This window comes from Oncorhynchus mykiss, chromosome 10, assembly GCF_057628025.1.
Source record: "Oncorhynchus mykiss isolate SJ-2025 chromosome 10, ASM5762802v1, whole genome shotgun sequence".
NCBI lineage: Eukaryota > Metazoa > Chordata > Actinopteri > Salmoniformes > Salmonidae > Oncorhynchus > Oncorhynchus mykiss.
Window position 1 is genome coordinate 45,437,647 of NC_143031.1, and position 25,286 is coordinate 45,462,932.

General features: G+C 41.2%; 1 protein-coding gene across 1 annotated transcript; it reads left to right on the forward strand.

Moving 5' to 3' along the window:
* Positions 1-523: 523 nt before the first annotated feature.
* On the forward strand, positions 524-24,692 carry LOC100135968 (interleukin 13 receptor alpha-2). Its single transcript, NM_001124308.1, is given in 10 exon segments — positions 524-581; positions 12,052-12,150; positions 14,587-14,738; positions 15,170-15,323; positions 15,576-15,696; positions 15,825-16,009; positions 16,307-16,461; positions 21,520-21,667; positions 23,899-23,995; positions 24,129-24,692. Coding segments are annotated over 9 exon segments (1,215 nt in total). The 5' UTR covers positions 524-581; positions 12,052-12,062; the 3' UTR covers positions 24,244-24,692.
* The last annotated feature ends 594 nt before the right edge of the window (positions 24,693-25,286 follow it).

Genomic DNA, 25,286 nt, shown 5'->3' on the forward strand with positions numbered 1-25,286 from the left:
CTGTATGCCATTTTTTAGCATGCGCTTTTATCCAAAGCGACTTGCAGTCACGCATACATACACTTTTGGTATGGGTGACCCCAGCGGGAATTGAACCCACAAACTTGTGTTGCAACCACCATGCTCTACCGAGTCACACAGGACAATGTACTTAGTGAAATGTCTCTCCGTCATTATACAGGAAAGGGTAGCTACATGTTTCAACAATAACTCTAGTGCTAGTAACTGAAATTGGATCAAGGCTGACTGGTTGATACTGGTGCACCAAAGTACTTCGAGTCAATGTGTACGCCAAGTTGCTATAATTTACTGTGAGCTTCAAGAGAAGCGTTGCAACTTTATTCACAGGAACTAGGACCTAATTTCTAGGAACAGGGAAACCAAAACATCCAACAGGATGAGAAACCATTACCCTGAAGCACCCACCCATCTAGATCAGTGCCACAGCCCAGCCCTGATTTCCCTTCCACCTCAATACATCCATGACCACACTCTGAGGCTGGGAGGACAGGTTGGCAAGGTCCAGAAGTACAGGCAGCGTACAGTACATGACCCCCGCTGAGACCTTGACTCGATTCACAGTAAGTACTTCTTGTCTGTGGATATGCACTTTTATCCTCTGTTCTTTCTGTTTTGGATCCAAATGATCTCATCTTTATATAAACTGTTTATATAAAATGGTATGATTTTCATTGTGGGGTGCATTTGTATAGACATACTTTGATTTAAAAGAATGCTTGCACTGTGTAAGCATTCTTTACTGTATATGCTTGAAAAACATGTACTTTGTATATTAACTTTGTCTACTGTATTTTAATCCCTTACTAATTTTTATGAATTTTTCCTACTGTGAATTTAATGAATATAGCTACTGTACAATATATTATAATTTGTGTATATCAACTGTATTATTTTCACAATATTCTTTAAAGCTGTGAATTGTAGTTTGCTTCACAGTCACGTGAAATATGTATGTCTGTTTTAATAGTTCCCTCTGAATATAAACAAAGATTTGTATCAAGACTATTACACATTTAACCCTATTTTAAATAAGTAAGGGCTAATCAACGAGGGGGTTATACGTTATGGAAAATAATGAACGCTCATTATTTTCCAGAGAACGCATAGAGCCCCGATTTGATATGTCCCTTTTATACCATGGCTATAATTGAGTCCACTGAAGTAGTTAGCACGTTTACTGGCATTTATTATTATTATTAAAGATTGTCTTGAAGGGCATTCTAGAACGTACATAATTTCCCACGGTAGAATTCTGTGGCTATAGTTCATTCTTACATGTTCTATGTTGGAGCTGCATTTGAAAGCAAGTCGAATTGAAAACATTATTGGCATTGTTGAATTCGATTTTCATAATAGCAAGCCAGGACTGCTGGTTTGAAGCAAGTCTATTTGTTTGGTTACCAAGGAAACTACTATAGATATCTGGTACATTTGCTAGCTAGCTACTTCAGTGGATGTTGAACATTTCCACCGGCACATTAACACATTTCTAGAGGCAAATGTGTTACATTATAGCCATGGTATTGTAGTATACCCTACTATGGGGTCGAGCGTGCTGTGGACACACAACTGACACAGAGTTTGCAGTTCACAATAATTCATTTTGGCTATTAAACACAGAATGTCACGCAATAAACCAGCAGAGTTCGTCACACTGTGCGTGTTCACGTAATCCTCTCTGTCCTAACGCCAAGTTTGTATTTAGGCAACGATTCTTCGGCTCCAGCCAGACTCCGTCTCTTAATGGACAATGCAAACCGCTCTCTTCTTTAGACCAATGTCCTGACAAAGTTCAGTGAACACCCCTCTTCGGCCGATGCCAACATAGTCCTCCTAATCGCCCGCACCTAATTCTTCAACCGAGTCCAGAAACGCAGGCCGTGTGAAATGGTTCCTCAGCTTCTAAATCTTCAAACGAATGCCAAACGCCCGTCTTCGCTGACAAACTGCAATTTTCGGCATAAACCAGGCTAAATAAACTAAGTTAGCTGGCGCAGCCTAGTCTCACATTACACGTTACATAGTAAACGTAAATCCGGAATGTTCTATTTAGTATGATACATTATGTTTGGTATGGTTACATAAGACAAAGTTACTGAAGGCAAAAACGAAAGGAGGTTGGTTGGTCAGGGTGGGTGATTAACACGAACATCTAGCAACCTAAATTTTTTTTTATTTTTTTTATCTAATCACAGACAACTTTAGCGTTTTAGCTAATTAGCAACTTTTCAACTATTTACTACTTTTTAGTTACTTTGCAACTACTTAGCATGTTAGCTAACCCTTCCCCTAATCTTAACCCTTTTAACAAAACTTAAACCAAACCCCTCACCCTAGCCAGCTAACTAATGTTAGCATTAGCCACCTAGCTAAAGTTAGCAACACAAATTTGAATTCATAACGTGGTACATTTAGCAAATTCCTAACATATTGTAATGAAACAGGCAGGGAGCAGGCCTTGACCCCTTGACCTTCTGTGCCCCAAAAGCCTTCTCGAGAGGCAGAGTCAATATCCGCGCTTATAACCCCAGGGTCGTTAAACAACTCCCCCTTTTCAAAGAGCGCGTCCTCGCGCTAGCTTGCAACTCTACGTCTTATAGGAACGCGCTCACCGGCTAAGCACACACACTGTCGTGGATGCAAGGTCCGATCCCTTCTGACATCAATGTAATGAAACAGGCAGGGAGCAGATCTCGAACCCTCGACCTTCTAGCCCGAAGTCCAGCGCGCTATCGACTGTGCCGCAAAAGAATGCTCCAGCAGCAGAGTTGATATCCGAGCTTATAAGCCCTGGGTTGTTACAATATCATACCAATTGTAATTTGTAAACATATCATGAGAAATGGTTGTAAGGACATTCACAAATTAATACATGCCAAAAGAAATGTAACATATCATACCAAATGGAGTGTCTCGGATATACGTACAGAAATAATACTAAATGCTCTGAGTGAAGTGTCTTGAATTTATGTGAATAATGATGAGTGAGAAAGATATGCACACAAATATCATAACCCCAAGACATGCTAACCAAGTGTTTCCCAAACTCTGTCCTCGGGACCCCAAGCATGCAAGTTTTGTTTTTTCCCCTAGCCTTACACAGCTGATTAAAATAATCAACTAATCATCAAGCTTTGATAATTTGGATCAGCTGATTAGGACAAAAACCAAAGCGTGCACCCCTTGGGGTCCCGATGACCGAGTTTAGGAAACGCTGTGCTAACGTCTCACTATTACAATAACAGAAGTTAGCATTTTTATTTGGGCGGGGGTTATCATATTTGTGCTTCTTTAACTTTCTCACTCATCATGATTTACAATTCATTCAGGATTGTCAGTAATCATGGTAGCATCCACATTAATGTAGAAGTGTTTAGAGACATTGATAGGAGAATTATGTTCTCCAGGTACATCACCCAATTAAATTATATTACTCTGTCTGCAAACCAGAATTTGTAAGATCCTGGTCGAATGAAACAGACGGAGGCCCAGCTAAATAGTCAAAGTTTATTCACGGAACGTTCTGAATTCTGAAGAATACAAATCAATTCATTTTATACTGACTTCGCACGCCCACACATACACACAGCCATACGCACACACACACACACACACACACACACACACACACACACACACACACAAACAGATGCACACACTGTCTGTCTCACTACCCAGCCGACAGAGAAAGTGACATTGTCCTTGAGACGTACTCCCCGTTCTCTCCCAAATCTCTAGTCAGGTCAGCACCAAGCTCAGACACAGTCTGTGTTTAAAATACCATAAAGACATATTGTTTTACCCTAATTCTGACTAGGACTACACATTTAATGATTATGATTTTATACATTCCAATCAATTCCATACAATTATATGTTTCAGGGCAGAATATTCCAATCATTCAATTCTAACCTATCAATCCACCCTAAATGACTGAATAATACACACTGATACATCAATTGTATACAAGAATGATCCAGACCAATACTTTGCTTATCATATCCTGCTGCCATATGTTACACCAGCCATTGCAAGCCCAACTATTGCCTAAACATTAACTACAAAAAATGACACGTCTATTTTTATTAATATCGTCAATCAAAATCAATCTCACAAAATCAATGTGTGTATTTTAATTCCTTATCCATCAATGACAGTTATAGGCCTACATTAAGTATCCGAACACTTCCTGTTTAGGTTTTTATTACAATCTTCATAAACTGTCTTAACCCTCAAAAATAGTCTCATCCAACATTGGCTCCTCATAGTTAAAAGAAACGGAGCCATCTCCTAGGCCTGGAGGCCCGTATTCGTCATCACACAGGCTGGAGCACGAAATCGGTCCGTACCTCACCATCTGTTGCACCACTGACCTCTCCAGAGTCCTGATAAGCAAAACTTTCATACAAGGGACCAAGCAACACCCACATAGAACCAAAATACTCATACAGGTGAAGGTTGCCCACAACACAGTGATTATGACATTTTTCCATTTCCCAAACACACTATCAAACCAATTTGTAAGATAATTATCTACCCCAGAGTTCTCAGCCAATTCATGACCTAAGGTGGTTAAACCAGCCAGGGCCTTGGTCACTGATCCGCCTGAAGCTGTGTTATCGGGGATAAACGTACAACATTCTACTTCTGAATATCACACACCCCACCACCCTTTTCAGTTATCACTATCCTATGTAAATTCTATTGTTAAAAGATCCAGACGGAGCACTCCCTCTCTCTCTCTTCTACCTGGCTCTAGGTCTTTGTGTTTGATAAGGGTGAAGGGCATGCCTAGTGCACAACTACCGGTTCAATTGGTAGGCAGGTTATGCCCCAGCCTCACACCTCCACAAACCACCAGACATCCGTTCTAGGCCTTTTTATCTTACTAAAGTCCTCGGACTCAACCACCCAACCACCTCATTGTCTTGTCAGCTGTGACATCCTCTGTCCTATTGCAGGTTCGTACATCCCATCCATTTGGGATGTATCGGCCATACAATAATAGTGGCCACCTGTAACTGTGAAAGCCTGGAGGTGATGGGCACATGCGGATGCAGATCAATGCAACTGTCATCGTCTGTCTTCCCTGCCTTCATGAACAGCTTTACCGTACAGGCCATTCCCCTAGGTGTATCAATTCCATCAAATGGAAAGGGGATGGTAGTCAGCTGAGGTTTGGCTGTGGCGCAGGCATAACATTCTTCTTTCGCTACTGATCTGGCTGTATAGTGGATCCATTCTAACCAAAGGTTAGAATCTCCATAACCACCTCAATCACTTTCTTAAGATATTTCGTCTGCACGATCCACACCGGCCCTTGGCTCTGGACTAATCTGCTGTCAGTGTCTGTTGTGTCAGATGCTCTGCTAGTTTTCTTGCTGACAATAGAGTTAGCCCCTGTCCTAACCTCCTCTACCCAGAACCGTACTAGGGTGCGACCGAAAACTGGTCAAATCCAACATACCATAACCCTAGATCCTCTTTCATTACATTTTTAAGGGTAAGGCGTATCTTTATGCAATACATCTCTCTCTCCGGATTGCAGTCAAAAACCCTCACCTTCACTATACTTCCTGTCTATCCCGACCTACGGATCTATTATGCTTGGTTAATACAAAATCCTCATCGTCTAAACCATGGGTCAAGTTACCACCCTCTGCATAATCAGGTGGGGTGTGGTGTATCAGGAATATGGCTCCCACGATAAGACAGCTCAGATCAACCAGCACTCCTGTAAAGCCCCACCCTTTCCCGGAAAACATATCAGCAGCCAAAGGCCAGGCCATACTTCTATGAACAAACACAGTGATGAAATGACTGGATCAGGGAATCTTCATTAGAGAGATGATTGTGATGACTGTGATTGTTCGACAGTGTCCGAGTGTCTTACCCTTTTGCAGTGATATGAACCCAGGTAGCTCCTTCAGCTATTCTCACAGCAAAGGCTGTCACCAGGAAGTACTTGGTATGGTCCCTCCCACTGTGGCTGCTTCCAGTCCTTTCTCTTTAGTGATTGGACCCAGACCCAGTCCCCTGGCCCAATCCCGTGGGTAATCTCCTTCTGTAGTTCTCCTGTAGGACATAAAACCTTTGAGATACGGGTTTGGTTAACAAACAGTCTTCTACTTGTTCTATCTAATCGTGTCCGCCAAGTAAGTTGGGAACGCTATAAAAAAATTGTTTTAGTATTATCCAAAAGGCCACAAAGTGTCCTATCCCATCCCCCGTTTGATACATGGCTTCGCCCCTGTATCAATATATATCTACTTTAAGAGTTACCTGTGCTGTTTTCTATGGGCTTGGATGTATATGTGCTTGTCTATGTGAACCGTAATCTTTCTCTCCTTTTTTATTTCACAGGCCCTAGTCAATGCTAATATTTCGGCCTGTTGTGCCGAACAATTTCCGGGCAACGCTTCCGTGGTTAACACCTTGTTTCCAGAAACCAACTAAGCTTTCATTCCCTTTTGTCTCCCCACAGTAACTGCTATCTACCCATTCTGTTCTTCTCCCATTCTGTTCTTGCTCATGTCCTGGCCCCCCTTATTAACCTTCTCCTCTCTGTTCTCAAGCCTTCAAGGTCTCCGCAGTGGGTGGAGGGCTCCTCTTTCTGCCCTTTCCCCTATCTGTCTGTAGCTCTTTCTCATTACAGTCTGTAACAACTATGTGCTGTTTCCAAACATTAACTAAGTGTCTCACTGTTTGGCTTTATCTGAACTCATGGATTTTTTGAAAAAACATGTCTATGGTGGTGATTTCTAAAGTCCTTACATAGGTTAATTAAGGTTATCTCGATCCTATCAATAATCCTGAATCACCACAGATGCCATATATCCCTGTCCACTTTATACTATTTAAATAAAAATCTTCTACTGATCAAATGAGGCCAAAACGAATGCTACCCATATCCCATGCTGTCTGTACTAATGAAATCTCTCCTTTGGGAGTCCACTGTATTTTATCTAACAATAACATGGGTTAACCTTAAAATCAGTCTCATCAATAATTTAATATATGTTGCATAGTGTGGGATACCTTATCAACAGTAATTTACCATCCCTAAGATCTGCAACTTATTTATTTTCATTAATAATTTTAATGCTTATAAAATCACTATTTTTCTATCATGTATTTTCCTGCCCTATTGGCTTAAAATATTTCCTGTCCAAACCTCAATGTATCATATCTTCCCCTATTTATTATTGATGATAAATGGGATTTTTTTTCCTGTTGTAATACTAAATCAGTAGTAGCCAATTCGAAACCTTCAGTCAGTGTTTACAACAGAATCTTGAACCTCTTCCTCTTCCTCACTAGAGTTTATTCCCCCGCTTCCCATGATTTCTCCTGCCTCAATTCCACTTTCTCCACTGTGGTTCAAACTATGATTATGTCCAAGAGCTATAAACTCCATTATAATTAATTTACCTTAAAACCAGTTTCACAAATGACCACAAATTCATTATCCAAATGGCCCTCCCCTGAGGCTGATCAAACCACAAGGGAAAGCCATGATAGAGGTCAAAGGTTATACCACCCTTTTACAGTCGTGTTCCATACTATATTAGACGTGTTAAAGAACCCTTTATCTAAATAATTCACGTGTTTAATTAAAACTCAGAAAATAAAAAATCCTAATATTCCATATCTGAGTGTACCCCTTTAAGATATCTTGTCTCTGGAAAACATGGAAATCTACTCCCTCCAATCATTAGTTTTAAATTTCCTCAATGTTTCATGTAACTCATTCAGTCTTTCACCAAATAGTCTCCCCAAAATGCTTGATTGGAATACCCTGCCATTAGACACACACAACTATGATAAATGTGCACTGTCCCTTTAAAATAAAATACCCTGATGATATTCAGCTACTTCTAAAAATGTATTTGGAACTTTTAGCAACTTTTGAAAAGTGACTAAAATCTATAATGCACGCATTTCCCCTCTAAATGACACAAACCATTTTCTCTGTCACACCCTCAGTCACAACATCATTTTGGCTGGCTGCAAAAGTGCATTGTGATTGACGTCAGCAACAGGCGCTCAGCCCGTGCCCAGGCAGCAGCAATTTCAGCGATTTGCTATTTATTGTCGGCTGACTGCAACAGCAGTAGTACGGGTTCGACAAGCCAAACCCAATGAATATAGTTGGTCACGAATGTTTGATCTTGAACAGAACTTACAACATCAATCAACATCTCTCAATCAATATTGTACTGCCAGAAGTACAGAAAATAGTGGATCTGTACCTGAACAACTGTCAAATCAATTTGAGTAACGTTATTGTGTATTCTACGTAATGACGCAGTTTTACGTTATCACGCAATCATATCACAACATCTTTAGCAACAAATCAACCTTCCTCTAGCAAATTTACCCTGAAAATTAGTTGGCAACACTGTAACCAACTCTCCTATTCCTGCTTCTAGGCAAAAATCTAACCCCTATTCAGACTAAGTTCTGCTTGAATTCTATCGTAGAGTGAAACCAAACTTTCCAACTTTCTCTTCTCGTTCGGCTTCCCCTTTATGAAATGTCCAAAATTTAAAAGTACCATGTACTTCGCTAAATTTATAACGTATGTCAGTCAATCTATCGCAATTATCTCTCCGCTATTATGTAGAATTCATTAGACTTGGGTTAACTGTCTCTTCTATGATTCAGTAATTTAAATACGACTCCATTCCCAATACATTATTCCAGTGGCCCATTTAGGCAAGACAACGCATTTCATCGAAATCGCCCCGCTATTATTTTGAATGGATTAGTCTTTCAATTTAACCTAAACCAGCTATTAAAACACTCAGTTTATATCCTAAAGAAACACTAACTAACCGTATCTGTCCCGGCAAAACATATCAGTATTTGGATTACAATCAGAATACATTTCAGTCTATCGGTGCTAAGGCTGAGATACGAACCCGAGTCTCCCGCGTTGGGAGACAATAGTCATAATTTAAAGGTCCAAGCGTTTCCCCAGCGAGGCTTCTCCTTACTCTCTCTCCCTTGGTTCTCTCTCTTTCTCCTACTCAGAATTTAGGAATAATTACTATAATGACTTTTGATACGCACATACCCCCCCCCCCCGCTGATATCCTTATTGTAACTTGCTCAATAAGGTTGCCAAATCCTGTCCTCTTTTCTTTTTAAAATCTTTCCTGCTATTTCCCCAAGAGTAGCAATAAATATTCGACTCCTGTCTGTCTGCTCTCTCTCTTTCTCTGCTCTCTATCTACAGCCCACTGTAAAACCACCGCTGTCCCCTGTCCTGGGGTGCCGTCTCCTTTTACAGCCGCCCATCCTTTTTCTGTCTCATCTTCTATGTGCTTTTAACCGTTATTATCCTTATCCTATGTTGATAAATTCCTCCCGTTAATCTTTCCTAGAATTTTACAATAATTATTTGTATGAATCCTGATACCATTTAGATCTCACAATTTATATGACTACAAGTTCTACTTAGTCTTAGTTTTTCCTTATGACTTCTGACTGATAAATATATCTGTGTGTGTGATTTTAAAATTCATTTTAATAAAATAACTCCTATGTGTTTCACTATTGATGTGTATGTCACTACTCCCTATGTGTGAGCTCACACTCGACAGACCTCAATTATTAAGCTGTTTTTATTTATGGTAGTGCACATGTACCTCAGGTCATTGCGGACCTGTTCCCACAATCGATCTTACTTTACTTTACTTCACCTTCTATATTACGTTTTCCGGCTACTGTACTTCAACCAGTTTTACTTTTAGGTCTCACTGTTAGATACTGTACTTCGAAATGTCTTAATTAGATCTGTGACCCAGTGCCGCCATCACTAACATAGATACTTTTGTCTTAAACTTTCTCTACATTAGATTATATGGACGGTATACCCGATACAAATCTTACTTACTGTTATTTTTACAGTTAAAATCCTCCTTCACATTTATCTTGCTCTAATTTTTTGTAAGTTTAGAATTTAACCCCAAAGATCACCGAACTTATCTTGCAGCTGAGAATTCAATGTTGGTTGGATTTTGTCACCGTTTTCTGTCGTGTACCAGTTTGCCACCGGCCTGAAATGGAACCTCAATTTCCAGAGGTCAGGTCTTTAACTTTAACTCTGATCCGTCCTGGCACGGTTTTCGGCGCTCCCATGGGATGACAGAAAACAGGTATTGAAATCTGGCTCGAAGGACCAATTGATAAGAGAATTTCCAATCCCAATGATAATAACAATCAATCAATAGCTCGGACCAATTCCCGAGGTTTGTAAGACCATGGGTATAATAATAATTAGTCAAAGACTCAGCTTAAACAAGAGGTTAGTACAGTTTATTCAGAGAACGTTCTGAAGTCAAGAATACAAATCAATTCATTTTATACTGACTTCGTACGCCCACACATACACACAGCCATACGCACACACACACAAACAGACGCACATACACACATACCCACACACACATGCACACAAACAGACGCACACACATGTCCTGCTACGCACACACTGTCTGTCTCACTACCCAGCCGACAGAGATAGTGACCTTGTCCTTGAGACGTACTCCCCGTTCTCTCCCAAATCTCTAGTCAGGTCAACACCAAGCTCAGACAGTCTGTGTTTAAAATACCATAAAGACATTTTGTCTTTAGCCTAATTCTGACTCGGACTACACATTTATTGATTATGATTTTATACATTCTAATCAATTCCATACAATTATATGTTTCAGGGCAGAATATTCTAATCATTCGATTAACTGACAATTCTCACCTATCAGACATTCTATTCTTATTTACAATAAAAGTAACTCCAAAATGACACATTATTTACCATTCATTTCTATTGGCCACAAAATAATCTGAAATGTAACCAAAACGAACAGCAAATGCATCCAACAAATCTGTAGAGTCAAGCTTGATGTAGTCATTGCATGCTGTGAATATGGCACCAAATACTTAACTTTTTACCATCTTTAAAACACATGTCAGTGAATGTCCCAATATTTTTGGTCCCCTAAAATCATCGGGGAACTATGTACAAAAAGTGCTGTAATACATATAACGCAAACATCTCGCAAATCAAAGGTTGCATGTTCAAATCTCATCACAGACAACTTTAGCATTTTAGCAACTTTTCAACTACTCACAAATGTTTTGCTACTTTGCAACTACTTAGCATGTTAGCTAACCCTTCCCCTCACGCTAACCTTAACCCTTTTAGCCATCCCTTCGCATAACCCCAAATTAATCTTTTTTAGCTAACCCTAGCCTTAACCCTTTAACCTAACTCTTAAATTTAACCCTAACCCCTAGCCTCGCTAACGGTAGCAAGCTAGCTAATGTTAGCCACCTAGTCACCTAGCTAGAATTCTTAACATATCATACATTTGAGCAAATTCTTTACATATTTTACATTTAGAAAATTCATAGTATATTGTACATTTTGCAAATTCGTAACATATAATACCAATTGTAATTCTTAACATATCATACGAAATCGGTGATGGACATCCACAAATGAATACATACCATAGTAATACATGATACTGATTTCTCAGATTTACGTACAGAATAATACAAAATACTCTGAGACCATATTTCAACAACCCAACCCAAACAACTAATGAAACCACTCATTTTTTTGCAAAAATAACAAATTGTAAGCGAAGTAGGCAGACCTGCTTAATTCTCAATTGAAACATTGTTTTTGTGTTTAAAAGGCAAAATTACACATTCTGTTAACATATGACCCCAGATTGATCTGTCTTGCAATTTGTAGTCTGATATTTCAGATTAAGATATGATACTTTTTTACAAAGTTGTTTGGATGTGGTGAACGACTTTTTCAAAGTGACTTTAGTTAAGTAAACTATATGTTTTTTATTTGTTGTTTTATTGTAGCTTAACTTCTTCCAGTGTATAGTAAATTGGTATCTTAGTAAACTATATTTTCAGAGTACTGTAGCTTCCCCAACACTGGATAGATATGATTGATTTATCAATAGTAAATTCTACAATTACATTCTCATGATGTTCCAGGGGCCAGAAGAATGTTGAAGAGTAAAACGTGGCAGTTGACAGCCATATTAATGCTTCTATCTGATTGGAGTCAGTGCATCAAGTCACAAGAATTTACAGGTTAGTTTCTGCAGGTGTCTTTCCATTCATTAATCACTGTTTTACTGTGTAATATCTCATAATACCAGGCAGATATCCATTCAAAGTAATGTTTGTACAAGAATGTGATGGGCTGTCAAATACACTGTACTATATAGGCTATATAGGTGGTTATATCCAGACAGCACATGGCTAGGTGGGTGGCCGTGAGTGTGGGAGGTTGAAATGAAAGCGCACTGCACAGTCACATGGCCGCTCAGCATCACAGAGAGTGTTTGCACATTGGCAAAATGTCGCCAAGACATCTGGATTAGATCACATTTTCCCTTCAGCCGCTATTTGGACGACGCATGTCAAAGCTCCTAAATTATACTGGCAATAATAAAAAGTTACAGTCGTGAGTAAATACATTTTTTTATACTCTTCATTTTTCATACTTGTCCCCTGTGGGAATCGAAGCCACAAAGCTCCATGCTCTACCAACTGAGCTAAATGAGAATATATATAGATTGGAAGTGACTTTGTTTGTGGGTAAAATGAAAGAGGGAAGACTAGAGTTAATGTCAAGTTTATTAACCTATTGCTATACCATCAAATTCTTACAATTACTCCGGCACAAAGAAGAGAGGAACGAGGAACAGAGAAACAGAAACATCACATTTAACAAAAATCTAGCTTATGCAGGCTGAGGACCACACTATTTACCAAGAGGGTTTTCATCTATATTTTAGCTGTCTATTTACCACCACAAACTGATACTGCCACTGACCGCACTCAACGATCTGTATAAGGCCATAAGCAAACAAGAAAATGCTCATCCAGAGGCGGCAGGGCTTGTAAACTATTACGGACTACAAAGGAAAGCACCGCCGCAAACTGCCATTGACGCAAGCCTACCAGACAAGCTAAATTACTTCTATGCTCGCTTCGAAACAAGCAGTACTGAAGCATGCTTGAGAGCACTAGCTCTTCCGCACGACTGTGTGATCAAGCTCTCCGTAGCCGACATGAGTTAAGACCTTGAAACAGGTCAACATTCCCAAGGCTGCAGGAACAGACGGATTACCAGGATGTGAATCCGAGCATGTGCTGACCAACTGGCAAGTGTCTTCACTGACATTTTCAACCTGTCCCTGACCGAGTCTGTAATACCAACATGTTTCAAGCAGACCACCATATTCCCTGTGCCCAAGAACACCAAGATAACCTGCCTAAATGACTACCGACCAGTAGCACGCACGTCTGTAGCTGTGAAGTGCTTTGAAAGGCTGGTCATGGTTCACAACACCGTTATCCCAGAAATCCTAGACCCACTCCAATTTGCATACCGCCCCAACAGACCCACACATGAAGCAATCTCTATTGCACTCCACACTGTCATTTCCCACCTGGACAAAAGGAAAACCTACCTTTTCTATTTATTTACCTTGTTTTTTTTGTTTTACTTCAGTTTATTTTGGTAAATAATTTCTTAACACTTATTTTTCTTAAAACTGCAATGTTGGTGAAGGGCTTGTAAATTAGCATTTCACTGTGAGGTCTGTTACCTGTTGTATTCGGCGCATGTGACGAATAAAATTTGATTTGAATATGTGATGAATGTATTTACAAAATAAGGTGAAAAGAATGCATGGGACAAGTACTGTAATCAGAAAACGCACTTTTATTAATTTTTTTAATGATATTTTCTGATAAAAGTATTGCCAACCATGACCTGAAAATGTTGACTGTCCATCGGTAAGCTATGCCTAAAAGATGCGATATGTGGCCCCCGCGGGTGCGGAATGATTATACACCCAGAGAAGGCTGCATTGTGACACTCGACGCCAGTCGGCACGCAAATCTTTGGCCGACATATCAAAATGCGTAGGGAATATGTCGTTTGGAGAGCGTTTGTACATTGGTGAAATGACGCCGAGACATCTGAATAGAATGTTGATGCCTGGCCTATTTATATAAACAATGTAGAACTGTAGAATGTAGGTAATGTGCTAATGCTCTCAATACTATACCACATAATCCCGATGTATCATGTGGACATCGTAACTACGTTGGGCAGACGTGTGTGCTATTTGGGTCCCAATTTCAATATCTACAACATCGCCGGCTGACTCTGTGATGCTGAGCGGCCATGTGACGATGTAGCATGCATGCATTTTGACCTCCCACAGCCGCTTTTCCGCCGACCTAAACTGGCTGCAAGGACTGAGCATCCATGATAGCAAAATTATAGCTCTAACCATGTTGAGGCTATACCGTGCTTATTTACAATTAAATTGTTTACAAACAATAGATAAAACAAGCTTATATTTTGGCTTCGGATGGGTTACAACAATATATATAATGAATTGATGAACCAATCACAGATTGCCTCTTAATGCTTACTGCAAGCTTGCAGGTGTCTTTTGCTCTATTAACATTTGACCTGAAAATACTGTGTACCTCATTGACTTCCAGTGGATCCTCCTGAGAACATTGGGATTGATGACCCTGGCCACCTCGGGCCGCTCTATATCCACTGGACGGCTCCAGCCAGCCTGACCAACTTGACTGCCTGCTCCATGAGATACCATCTGGAGTACTTCAACACATATCAGAGCAGATGGACTGTAAGTCACTGGACACAAAACTAGACATTGTCAAACGTGTACCTACCTCCCGGCGTTCTTCTTATCCTGCCAACTGTGTGTCCTAATGCTACTGTATTCTTATACACAGAATAACAGAGAAATGTGATACACCATCCATAAACATCCTGCCAAAACCAGTTATGATTTACATCAGAAGTCAATATTTCCCAATGATATCATCTCCTAAGATCTGTCTATATTTGTGGTTGACTAGCTGTAACTGTATTTAGATAATTATTCTGGAGTTTTTCCTGTGAATGTAAAACACCCTACAGCATTTTTAGGGGGAGTGAGAATGAAATATTCATGAATGTATTCATGAGAACATCAACATATTTTCAATATAGTAGTAATGGCCAGGTGCCTGAGGTATGCATAATATTAATGTGATATTGTCTGTGAATGGTTAGGTGATCAGGACTGTACGGACATGGTACCGTGCTCAGTTTGACCTGGAGAAGGAGGTCAGGGTGCGGATCTCCACCTTACTGAAGGGAGCCTGCACCAACGGCACTGAGCTCAAGAGCCCCTTCACAGAGATGGTTCTGCCACCCAATAACACAGGTGAGGTCAGGAGGACAATGTGCTTTTGTAGATATGGAATTGTTTGGATTAAATGACACCAATAGGCTGACAGAAAGCGAGATTTGTTCTATCCTCTTATCATCCTATATAGGAATGAACAATGAGTGAGTGCTGTATAGCTGGAATTCTCTACAGGCACCATTTTGGACAGGGGCGGAATGGGGCGGTTCGATTTGGTCGACCAACTTCAACCATCTATTTATCTCTTAACCTCTTTTAATTTGCTTCCAGGCCCAGTTGGCTCCAGGGTCCAGGGGTTTGGTTGCGTGTTTTATCAGAAGGAGTTCATGGAGTGCACCTGGGAGACGGGCTTGGAGGAGCCAACCCAATCCCAGTACAGCCTGTACTTTTGGTAGGTCACCCTAAATGGGTACGTTAGAACATCTCTCCTAATGTATGGCCTACCTACATGTCTGTACCTGTTATATACTGGACAAATGTGGTGTGTTGATGCCTGAGTGTGTCTGTGTGCTTCTCCAGGCATCGGGAGATGGAGCAAGCGGAAGAGTGTCCTCAGTACATCCACTCCAATGGGGTCAGGACTGGCTGCAAATTCACAGAGGAATCTCTCTCAGAATTCAGTGATTTCAACATATGCATAAACAGCTCCTCTCCCGAGGTGGTCTTGAGGTCGGCGTTCTTCTCCCTGCAAATTCAGAATTATGGTACTTAAAACTCAACTTCACAACAAGGCATGATATGCCTCACTTATTCAATGCAATACTGCTAGATTTTCTTCACATAAACATTGTCAGCTGCACATAATGTTATTTTTCATAATGTTTCATTAATTTTTCATAATGTCCTTTGTTCATAGCACATCCAGATATTATCTGCACAGTCTAATCTCTCCTCCGGTCTCATTACACCCACCGGTACTTGCAATGACATCATTATGTCTTCTCCGTTCTGGTTTCTTTGTAAACAATCCACTGACTCCTTTGGGCCTCTTTGTACTCTAGTGAAACCTGCAGCCATTGAGACAGTGCATCTGGAAGCTAGTCCAGACAGGAGGCTCCAGGTGCAGTGGGACTTGCCCAACGAGAGGATTCCCAGGCACTGCCTTGAGTATGAAGTGGAAGCCAGAGAGGAGGGCGTAGGCGGGCAGCCATTGTTGGTATGTCCTTCTTGAATCGGTCTCTCAATATCTCCAATGACGTTATGTGTCAAAACATTGTGTAATTCCCTGAGATAACATGTAGCGTAGCAACTTGGCCATTGCTCAGTCTGCAAGGTATAGTGGGCGGTGTTGCAATCTACTGCAAAGATAGCCTGCAGAGTTCTGTCCTACTATCCAGGTCTGTACCCAAACAATTTGAACTTCTACTTTTAAAAATCCACCTCTCTAAAAACAAGTCTCTCACCGTTGCCGCTTGCTATAGACCACCCTCTGCCCCCAGCTGTGCTCTGGACACCATATGTGAACTGATTGCCCCCCATCTATCTTCAGAGCTCGTGCTGCTAGACGACCTAATCTGGATCATGCTTAACACCCCAGCCATCCTACCATCTAAACTTGATGCCCTCAATCTCACACAAATCATCAATGAACCTACCAGGTACCACCCTAAAGCTGTAAATACAGGCACCCTCATAGATATCATCCTAAACAACTTGCCCTCTAAATACACCTGTGCTGTTTTCAACCAAGATCTCAGCGATCACTGCCTCATTGCCTGCATCCGTAATGGGTCAGCGGTCAAACGACCTCCACTCATCACTGTCAAACGCTCCCTGAAACACTTCAACGAGCAGGCCTTTCTAATCGACCTGGCCGGGGTATCCTGGAAGGATATAGATCTCATCCCGTCAGTAGAGGATGCCTGGTTATTCTTTTTAAATGCCTTCCTCGCCATCTTAAATAAGCATGCCCCATTCAATAAATTTAGAACCAGGTCTGGAGAGAACAGGATATAGATCTCATCCCGTCAGTAGAGGATGCCTGGTTATTCTTTTTAAATGCCTTCCTCACCATCTTAAATAAGCATGCCCCATTCAATAAATTTAGAACCAGGAACAGATAACCAACACAAAAACATCCTATGGCGTTTTGCATTAGCATCAAACAGCCCCCGTGATATGCAGCTGTTCAGGGAAGCTGGAAACCAATATACACAGGCAGTTAGTAAAGCCAAGGCTAGCTTTTTCAAGCAGAAATTTGCTTCCTGCAACACAAACTCAAAAAAGTTCTGGGACACTGTAAAGTCCATGGAGAATAAGAACACCTCCTCCCAGCTGCCCACTGCACTGAAGATAGGAAACACTGTTACCACCGATAAATCCACTATAATTGAGAATTTCAATAGGCTACCCCTACCCCGGTCAACAGCACTGCACCCCCCACAGCAAATCGCCCAAGCCTTCCCCATTCCTCCTTCTACCAAATCCAGTCAGCTGATGTTCTGAAAGAGCTGCAAATCTGGACCCCTACAAATCAGCAGGGCTAGACAATCTGGAACCTTTCTTTCTAAAATTATCTGCCAAAATTGTTGCCACCCCTATTACTAGCCTGTTCAACCTCTATTTCGTGTCGTCTGAGATTCCCAAAGATTGGAAAGCAGCTGCGGTCATCCCCCTCTTCAAAGGGGGGGACACTCTTGACCCCAAACTGCTACAGACCTATATCTATCCTACCCTGCCTTTTCTAAGGTCTTCGAAAGCCAAGTCAACAAACAGATTACAGACCATTTTGAATCCCACCATACCTTCTCCGTTATGCAATCTGGTTTCAGAGCTGGTCATGGGTGCACCTCAGCCACGCTCAAGGTCCTAAACGATATCTTAACCGCCATCGATAAGAAACAATACTGTGCAGCCGTATTCATTGACCTGGCCAAGGCTTTCGACTCTGTCAACCACCACATCCTCATCGGCAGACTCGACAGCCTTGGTTTCTCAAATGATTGCCTCGCCTGGTTCACCAACTACTTCTCTGATAGTGTTCAGTGTGTCAAATCGGAGGGTCTGTTGTCCGGGCCTCTGGCAGTCTCTATGGGGGTGCCACAAGGTTCAATTCTTGGACCGACTCTCTTCTCTGTATACATCAATGATGTCGCTCTTGCTGCTGGTGAGTCTCTGATCCACCTCTACGCAGACGACACCATTCTGTATACTTCCGGCCCTTCTTTGGACACTGTGTTAACAACCCTCCAGGCGAGCTTCAATGCCATACAACTCTCCTTCCGTGGCCTCCAATTGCTCTTAAATACAAGTAAAACTAAATGCATGCTCTTCAACCGATCGCTGCCTGCACCTGCCCGCCTGTCCAACATCACTACTCTGGACGGCTCTGACTTAGAATATGTGGACAACTACAAATACCTAGGTGTCTGGTTAGACTGTAAACTCTCCTTCCAGACTCACATCAAACATATCCAATCCAAAGTTAAATCTAGAATTGGCTTCCTATTTCGCAACAAAGCATCCTTCACTCATGCTGCCAAACATAACCTTGTAAAACTTACCATCCTACCAATCCTCGATTGGTAGGATGGTAAGCCTCCAATAGCCTCCAATAGCCTCCAATAGCCTCCAATACCCTACTCAATAAATAGGATGCAATCTATCACAGTGCCATCCGTTTTGTCACCAAAGCCCCAAATACTACCCACCACTGCGACCTGTACGCTCTCGTTGGCTGGCCCTCGCTTCATACTCGTCGCCAAGCCCACTGGCTCCAGGTCATCTACAAGACCCTGCTAGGTAAAGTCCCCCCTTATCTCAGTTCACTGGTCACCATAGCAGCACCCACCTGTAGCACGCGCTCCAGCAGGTATATACAGTGCCTTGCGAAAGTATTCGGCCCCCTTGAACTTTGCGACCTTTTGCCACATTTCAGGCTTCAAACATAAAGATATAAAACTGTATTTTTTTGTGAAGAATCAACAACAAGGGGGAAACAATTATGAAGTGGAACGACATTTATTGGATATTTCAAACTTTTTTAACAAATCAAAAACTGAAAAATTGGGCGTGCAAAATTATTCAGCCCCTTTACTTTCAGTGCAGCAAACTCTCTCCAGAAGTTCAGTGAGGATCTCTGAATGATCCAATGTTGACCTAAATGACTAATGATGATAAATACAATCCACCTGTGTGTAATCAAGTCTCCGTATAAATGCACCTGCACTGTGATAGTCTCAGAGGTCCGTTAAAAGCGCAGAGAGCATCATGAAGAACAAGGAACACACCAGGCAGGTCCGAGATACTGTTGTGAAGAAGTTTAAAGCCGGATTTGGATACAAAAAGATTTCCCAAGCTTTAAACATCCCAAGGAGCACTGTGCAAGCGATAATATTGAAATGGAAGGAGTATCAGACCACTGCAAATCTACCAAGACCTGGCCGTCCCTCTAAACTTTCAGCTCATACAAGGAGAAGACTGATCAGAGATGCAGCCAAGAGGCCCATGATCACTCTGGATGAACTGCAGAGATCTACAGCTGAGGTGGGAGACTCTGTCCATAGGACAACAATCAGTCGTATATTGCACAAATCTGGCCTTTATGGAAGAGTGGCAAGAAGAAAGCCATTTCTTAAAGATATCCATAAAAAGTGTTGTTTAAAGTTTGCCACAAGCCACCTGGGAGACACACCAAACATGTGGAAGAAGGTGCTCTGGTCAGATGAAACCAAAATTGAACTTTTTGGCAACAATGCAAAACGTTATGTTTGGCGTAAAAGCAACACAGCTGAACACACCATCCCCACTGTCAAACATGGTGGTGGCAGCATCATGGTTTGAGCCTGCTTTTCTTCAGCAGGGACAGGGAAGATGGTTAAAATTGATGGGAAGATGGATGGAGCCAAATACAGGACCATTCTGGAAGAAAACCTGATGGAGTCTGCAAAAGACCTGAGACTGGGACAGAGATTTGTCTTCCAACAAGACAATGATCCAAAACATAAAGCAAAATCTACAATGGAATGGTTCAAAAATAAACATATCCAGGTGTTAGAATGGCCAAGTCAAAGTCCAGACCTGAATCCAATCGAGAATCTGTGGAAAGAACTGAAAACTGCTGTTCACAAATGCTCTCCATCCAACCTCACTGAGCTCGAGCTGTTTTGCAAGGAGGAATGGGAAAGAATTTCAGTCTCTCGATGTGCAAAACTGATAGAGACATACCCCAAGCGACTTACAGCTGTAATCGCAGCAAAAGGTGGCGCTACAAAGTATTAACTTAAGGGGGCTGAATAATTTTGCACGCCCAATTTTTCAGTTTTTGATTTGTTAAAAAAGTTTGAAATATCCAATAAATGTTGTTCCACTTCATGATTGTGTCCCACTTGTTGTTGATTCTTCACAAAAAAATACAGTTTTATATCTTTATGTTTGAAGCCTGAAATGTGGCAAAAGGCCGCAAAGTTCAAGGGGGCCGAATACTTTCGCAAGGCACTGTATATCTCTGGTCACCCCCAAAACCAATTCTTCCTTTGGCCGCCTCTCCTTCCAGTTCTCTGCTGCCAATGACTGGAACGAACTACAAACATTTCTGAAACTGGAGACACTTATCTCCCTCACTAGCTTTAAGCACCAGCTGTCAGAGCAGCTCATAGATTACTGCACCTGTACATAGGCCATCTATAATTTAGCCCAAACAACTACCTCTTTCCCTACTTTATTTATTTATTTTGCTCCTTTGCACCCCATTATTTCTATCTCTACTTTGCACATTCTTCTACTGCAAATCACCCATTCCAATGTTTTACTTGCTATATTGTATTTACTTCGCCACCATGCCCTTTTTTGCCTTTACCTCCCTTATCTCACCTCACTTGCTCACATTGTATATATATACTTATTTTTCTACTGTATTATTGACTGTATGTTTGTTTTACTCCATGTTTGTTTTACTCCATGTGTAACTCTGTGTCGTTGTATGTGTCGAACTGCTTTGCTTTATCTTAGCCAGGTCGCAATTGTAAATGAGAACTTGTTCTCAACTTGCCTACCTGGTTAAATAAAGGTGAAATAAAAAAAAAAAGTAAAGGCAGAAATGCATGATCTCAGATCATGCAGGCACATACTGTACTGAACATAGTTCTCATTTTGTTTTGACACATAACATTGAAGATAACCTTTGAAGAAGAAAATAATAATATTATTGGTTAGAGAATAGACTAAATCTGTCTGAAGTTTTGTTCAGATCTGATATTGTTCCTGTCACCAGCAGCAGAGGAACGTAACAAATGAGATGACGCTGACTTCCCTCTCAATGGATGGTGCCCGGAGGAAGTGCTTCCGGGTCAGGTCTAGGATGCACCACTACTGTGCTGACAGAGGCTTCTGGAGTGACTGGAGCCATTGGTCCTGTCACTCAGGTAACAGATTTCTCCATACAGAAATCATCTCCTGGTGTATATCCTTAAATTCAATTCATAGATTTGCCTGTTTGTTTTCCTCCATGCATATTTCCCCCCCTGTATATACAGTTGACGTCGGAAGTTTACAAACACTTAGGTTGGAGTCATTAAAACAAATTTTTCAACCACTCCACAAATTTCTTGTTACCAAACTATAGTTTTGGCAAGTCGGTTAGGAAATCTACTTTGTGCATGACACAAGTCATTTTTCCTACAATTGTTTACAAACAGATTATTTCACTTACAATTCACTGTATCACAATTCCTGTGGGTCAGAAGTTTACATACAGTAAGTTAACTGTGTCTTTTAAACAGCTTGGAAAATTCCAGAAAATGATGTAATGGCTTTAGAAGCTTCTGAGAGGCTAATTGACATAATTTGAGTCAATTGGAGGTGGACCTGTGGATGTATTTCAAGGCCTACCTTCAAACTCAGTGCCTCTTTGCTTGACATCATGGGAAAATCAAAAGAAATCAGCCAAGACCTCAGAAAATATATTGTAGACCTCCACAAGTCTGGTTCATCCTTGGGAGCAATTTCCAAACGCCTGAAGGTACCACGTTCATCTGTACAAACAATAGTATGCAAGTATAAACACTATGGGACCATGCAGCCGCCATACCGCTCAGGAAGGAGACGCATTCTGTCTCCTAGAGATGAACGTACTTTGGGGCTAAAAGTGCAAATCAATCCCAGAACAACAGCAAAGAACATTGTGACGATGCTGGAGGAAACGGGTACAAAAGTATCTATATCCACAGTAAAACAAGTCTTATATCGACATAACCTGAAAGGCTGCTCAGCAAGGAAGAAGCCACTGCTCCAAAACCACCATTAAAAAATCCAGATGACGGTTTGCTACTGCACATGGGGACAAAGATAATACTTTTTGGAGAAATGTCCTCGGGTCTGATGAAACAAAAATAGAACTGTTTGGCCATAATGACCATTGTTATGTTTGGAGGAAAAAGGGAGAAGCTTGCAAGCTGAAGAACACCATCCCAACGGAGAAGCACAGGGGTGGCAGCATCATGTTGTGGGGGTGCTTTGCTGCAGGAGGTACTGGTGCACTTCACAAAATAGATGGCATCATGAGGAGGAAAATTAGGTGGATAAATTGAAGCAAAATCTCAAGACATCAGTCAGGAGTTAAAGCTTGGTCGCAAATGGGTCTTCCAAATGGACAATGACCCTAAGCATACTTCCAAAGTTGTGGCAAAATGGCTGAAGAACAACAAAGTCAAGGTATTGGAGTGGCCATCACAAAGCCCTGACCTCAATCCTATAGAAAATCTGTAGGCAGAACTGAAAAAGCGTGTGCGAGCAAGGAGGCCTACAAACCTGACTCCGTTACATCAGCTCTGTCAGAATGAACGGGCCAAAATTCACCCAACTTATTGTGTGAAGTTTGTGGAAGGCTACCTGAAACGTTTGACCCAAGTTAAACAATTTAAAGGCAATGCTACCAGATACTAATTGAGTGTATGTAAACTTGACCCACTGGGAATGTGAGGAAAGAAAGAAAAGCTGAAATTAATCATTCTCTCTACTATTATTATTTTTTATTCTTAAAATAAAGTGGTGATCCTAACTGACCTAAGACAGGACATTTTTACTCTGATTAAATATCAGGAATTGTGAAAAACTGAGTTTAAATGTATTTGGCTAAGGTGTATGTAAACTTCCGACTTCAACTGTATGCATATACACTGAGTGTACAAAACATTAACACCTTCCTAATATTAAGTTGCGCCTCAATTTGTCGGGCATGGACTCTACAAGGTGTTAAAAGCATTCCACAGGGATGCTGGCCCTTGTTGACTCCAATGCTTCCCACAGTTGTCAAGATGGCTGGATGTCCTTTGGGTGGTGGACCATTCTTGATACACTAGGGAAACTGTTGAGGGTGAAAAACCCAGCAGTGTTGCAGTTCTTGACACACTCAAACCGGTGCGCATGGCACCTACTACCATACCCCGTTCAAAGGCACTTCAATATTTTGTCTCGCCCATTCACCCTCTGAATGGCACACATACACAATCCATATCTCAATTGTCTCAAAGTTTAAAAATCCTTCTTCTTTTAACCTGTCTCCTCAATCAATAAGGGATAATAGCTTTTCATAATGGTTTGTACACTCTGTGTATTTCCTGTAAGGAGGAGTCTCTGAACCCATATCTTTCCTTAGATACAGAGTCAGATGCTGTGGTGGGCTGTGCCGTGGTCATCGGGATCATCGTCTCTATGTTGATCCTGTCTCTGTTTGGGTGGGCACTATGGAGAAAGTGAGTATACACACACACACACACACACACACACACACACACACACACACACACTCACACAAAACCGTCTATTTAAGCACTGAAATACTGGTGAAGGATCATTGCATATCTTGATCAACTCTCTGTCTCTTAGGTGGAAAGCCAGAGAGGGGGAAATGATGCCTTTCAGTCCCCTGCACAAACTGATGGAATATTCCAAAGGACTCTCTGCTCGCAGTCATTTCAATAAAACAAGAGAGAACCAGTAGTATAGCCTTTGCAAGCATTACCTTTGGGCAGACAAATGATAAAGAGATCAGAGTTAGACTGGTGTTCACACTTATTTGAAGCACCCATGCAAACATGCTCAAACACACCCATGCGCACACCCATGCACAGAAGAATAGGAAGTGTTCTTACCGAACCATTTACGTAATGTAAAACTCCCGGTTTTACGTTACACAGTATAGACTTAAGAAATGCCATAGCTCTTTCCGGTTTGTTTACTTTCCACATGTCTTTCATTTATATCACAAATTATACTTACTGGAGTCGGTTTTTGTAGTTTTAGTTTGATGCCATTGCATCCAGTCGAATGTATCTTTTAAGTGCTTTGCATAGAATTCCCCGGCCTGTTAAAATTGGATGGTGTTGAACTAATGTTATGTTTAATACAATTTTTTGCTGCTCTATAGCTATAAAGATGCGTTGTTTGGTATTTTGTTTACAGTATTGTATTTGCAGTGATTGATGTTTCAGAGACCTTGAGATGTATGTTATTTGGCACCATCATGTGGCCGGTCAGGACGACTGTCCTCCAAAGTGTATATTGTTTGCTCTTGCAATGAAGTGTTGCTGAACTGTCTTATGGATGTATTTATATCATGAGCATGGAGAAATTGTAAAAGCAATGGAAGTTGTCTTGACTTTGATACAGAGGAAGACAAAGGTCCATCATCTCAGACTGTCCCATGCACCCATGCAAATCCAGATCCTGACCTGGAGTCGTTCCCAGAGGGAGGGTTTGGCTGGCTTGTTGTCCTGGCAGCCACCTAGTGTAATGGATCAATCTTCGGCACTCAGAGGTCTTTTGGAATCATACATATATGCTAGTTAATGCTCATCAGGACTCAAATAATGACATTTCTACATTTGCAATAGGTGAAAGGTCAGTTTTGCTTGGGTATCTATTGTTCAGACAATGCTGTGAGTAGTTGATCGATTTTGGTTTTGATTTGTTCAGACATTGATAAGGCATGATGCCAGCAACAACCCAATGATGTTGTCAACCAAGTGACAGGCCACTGTGGTG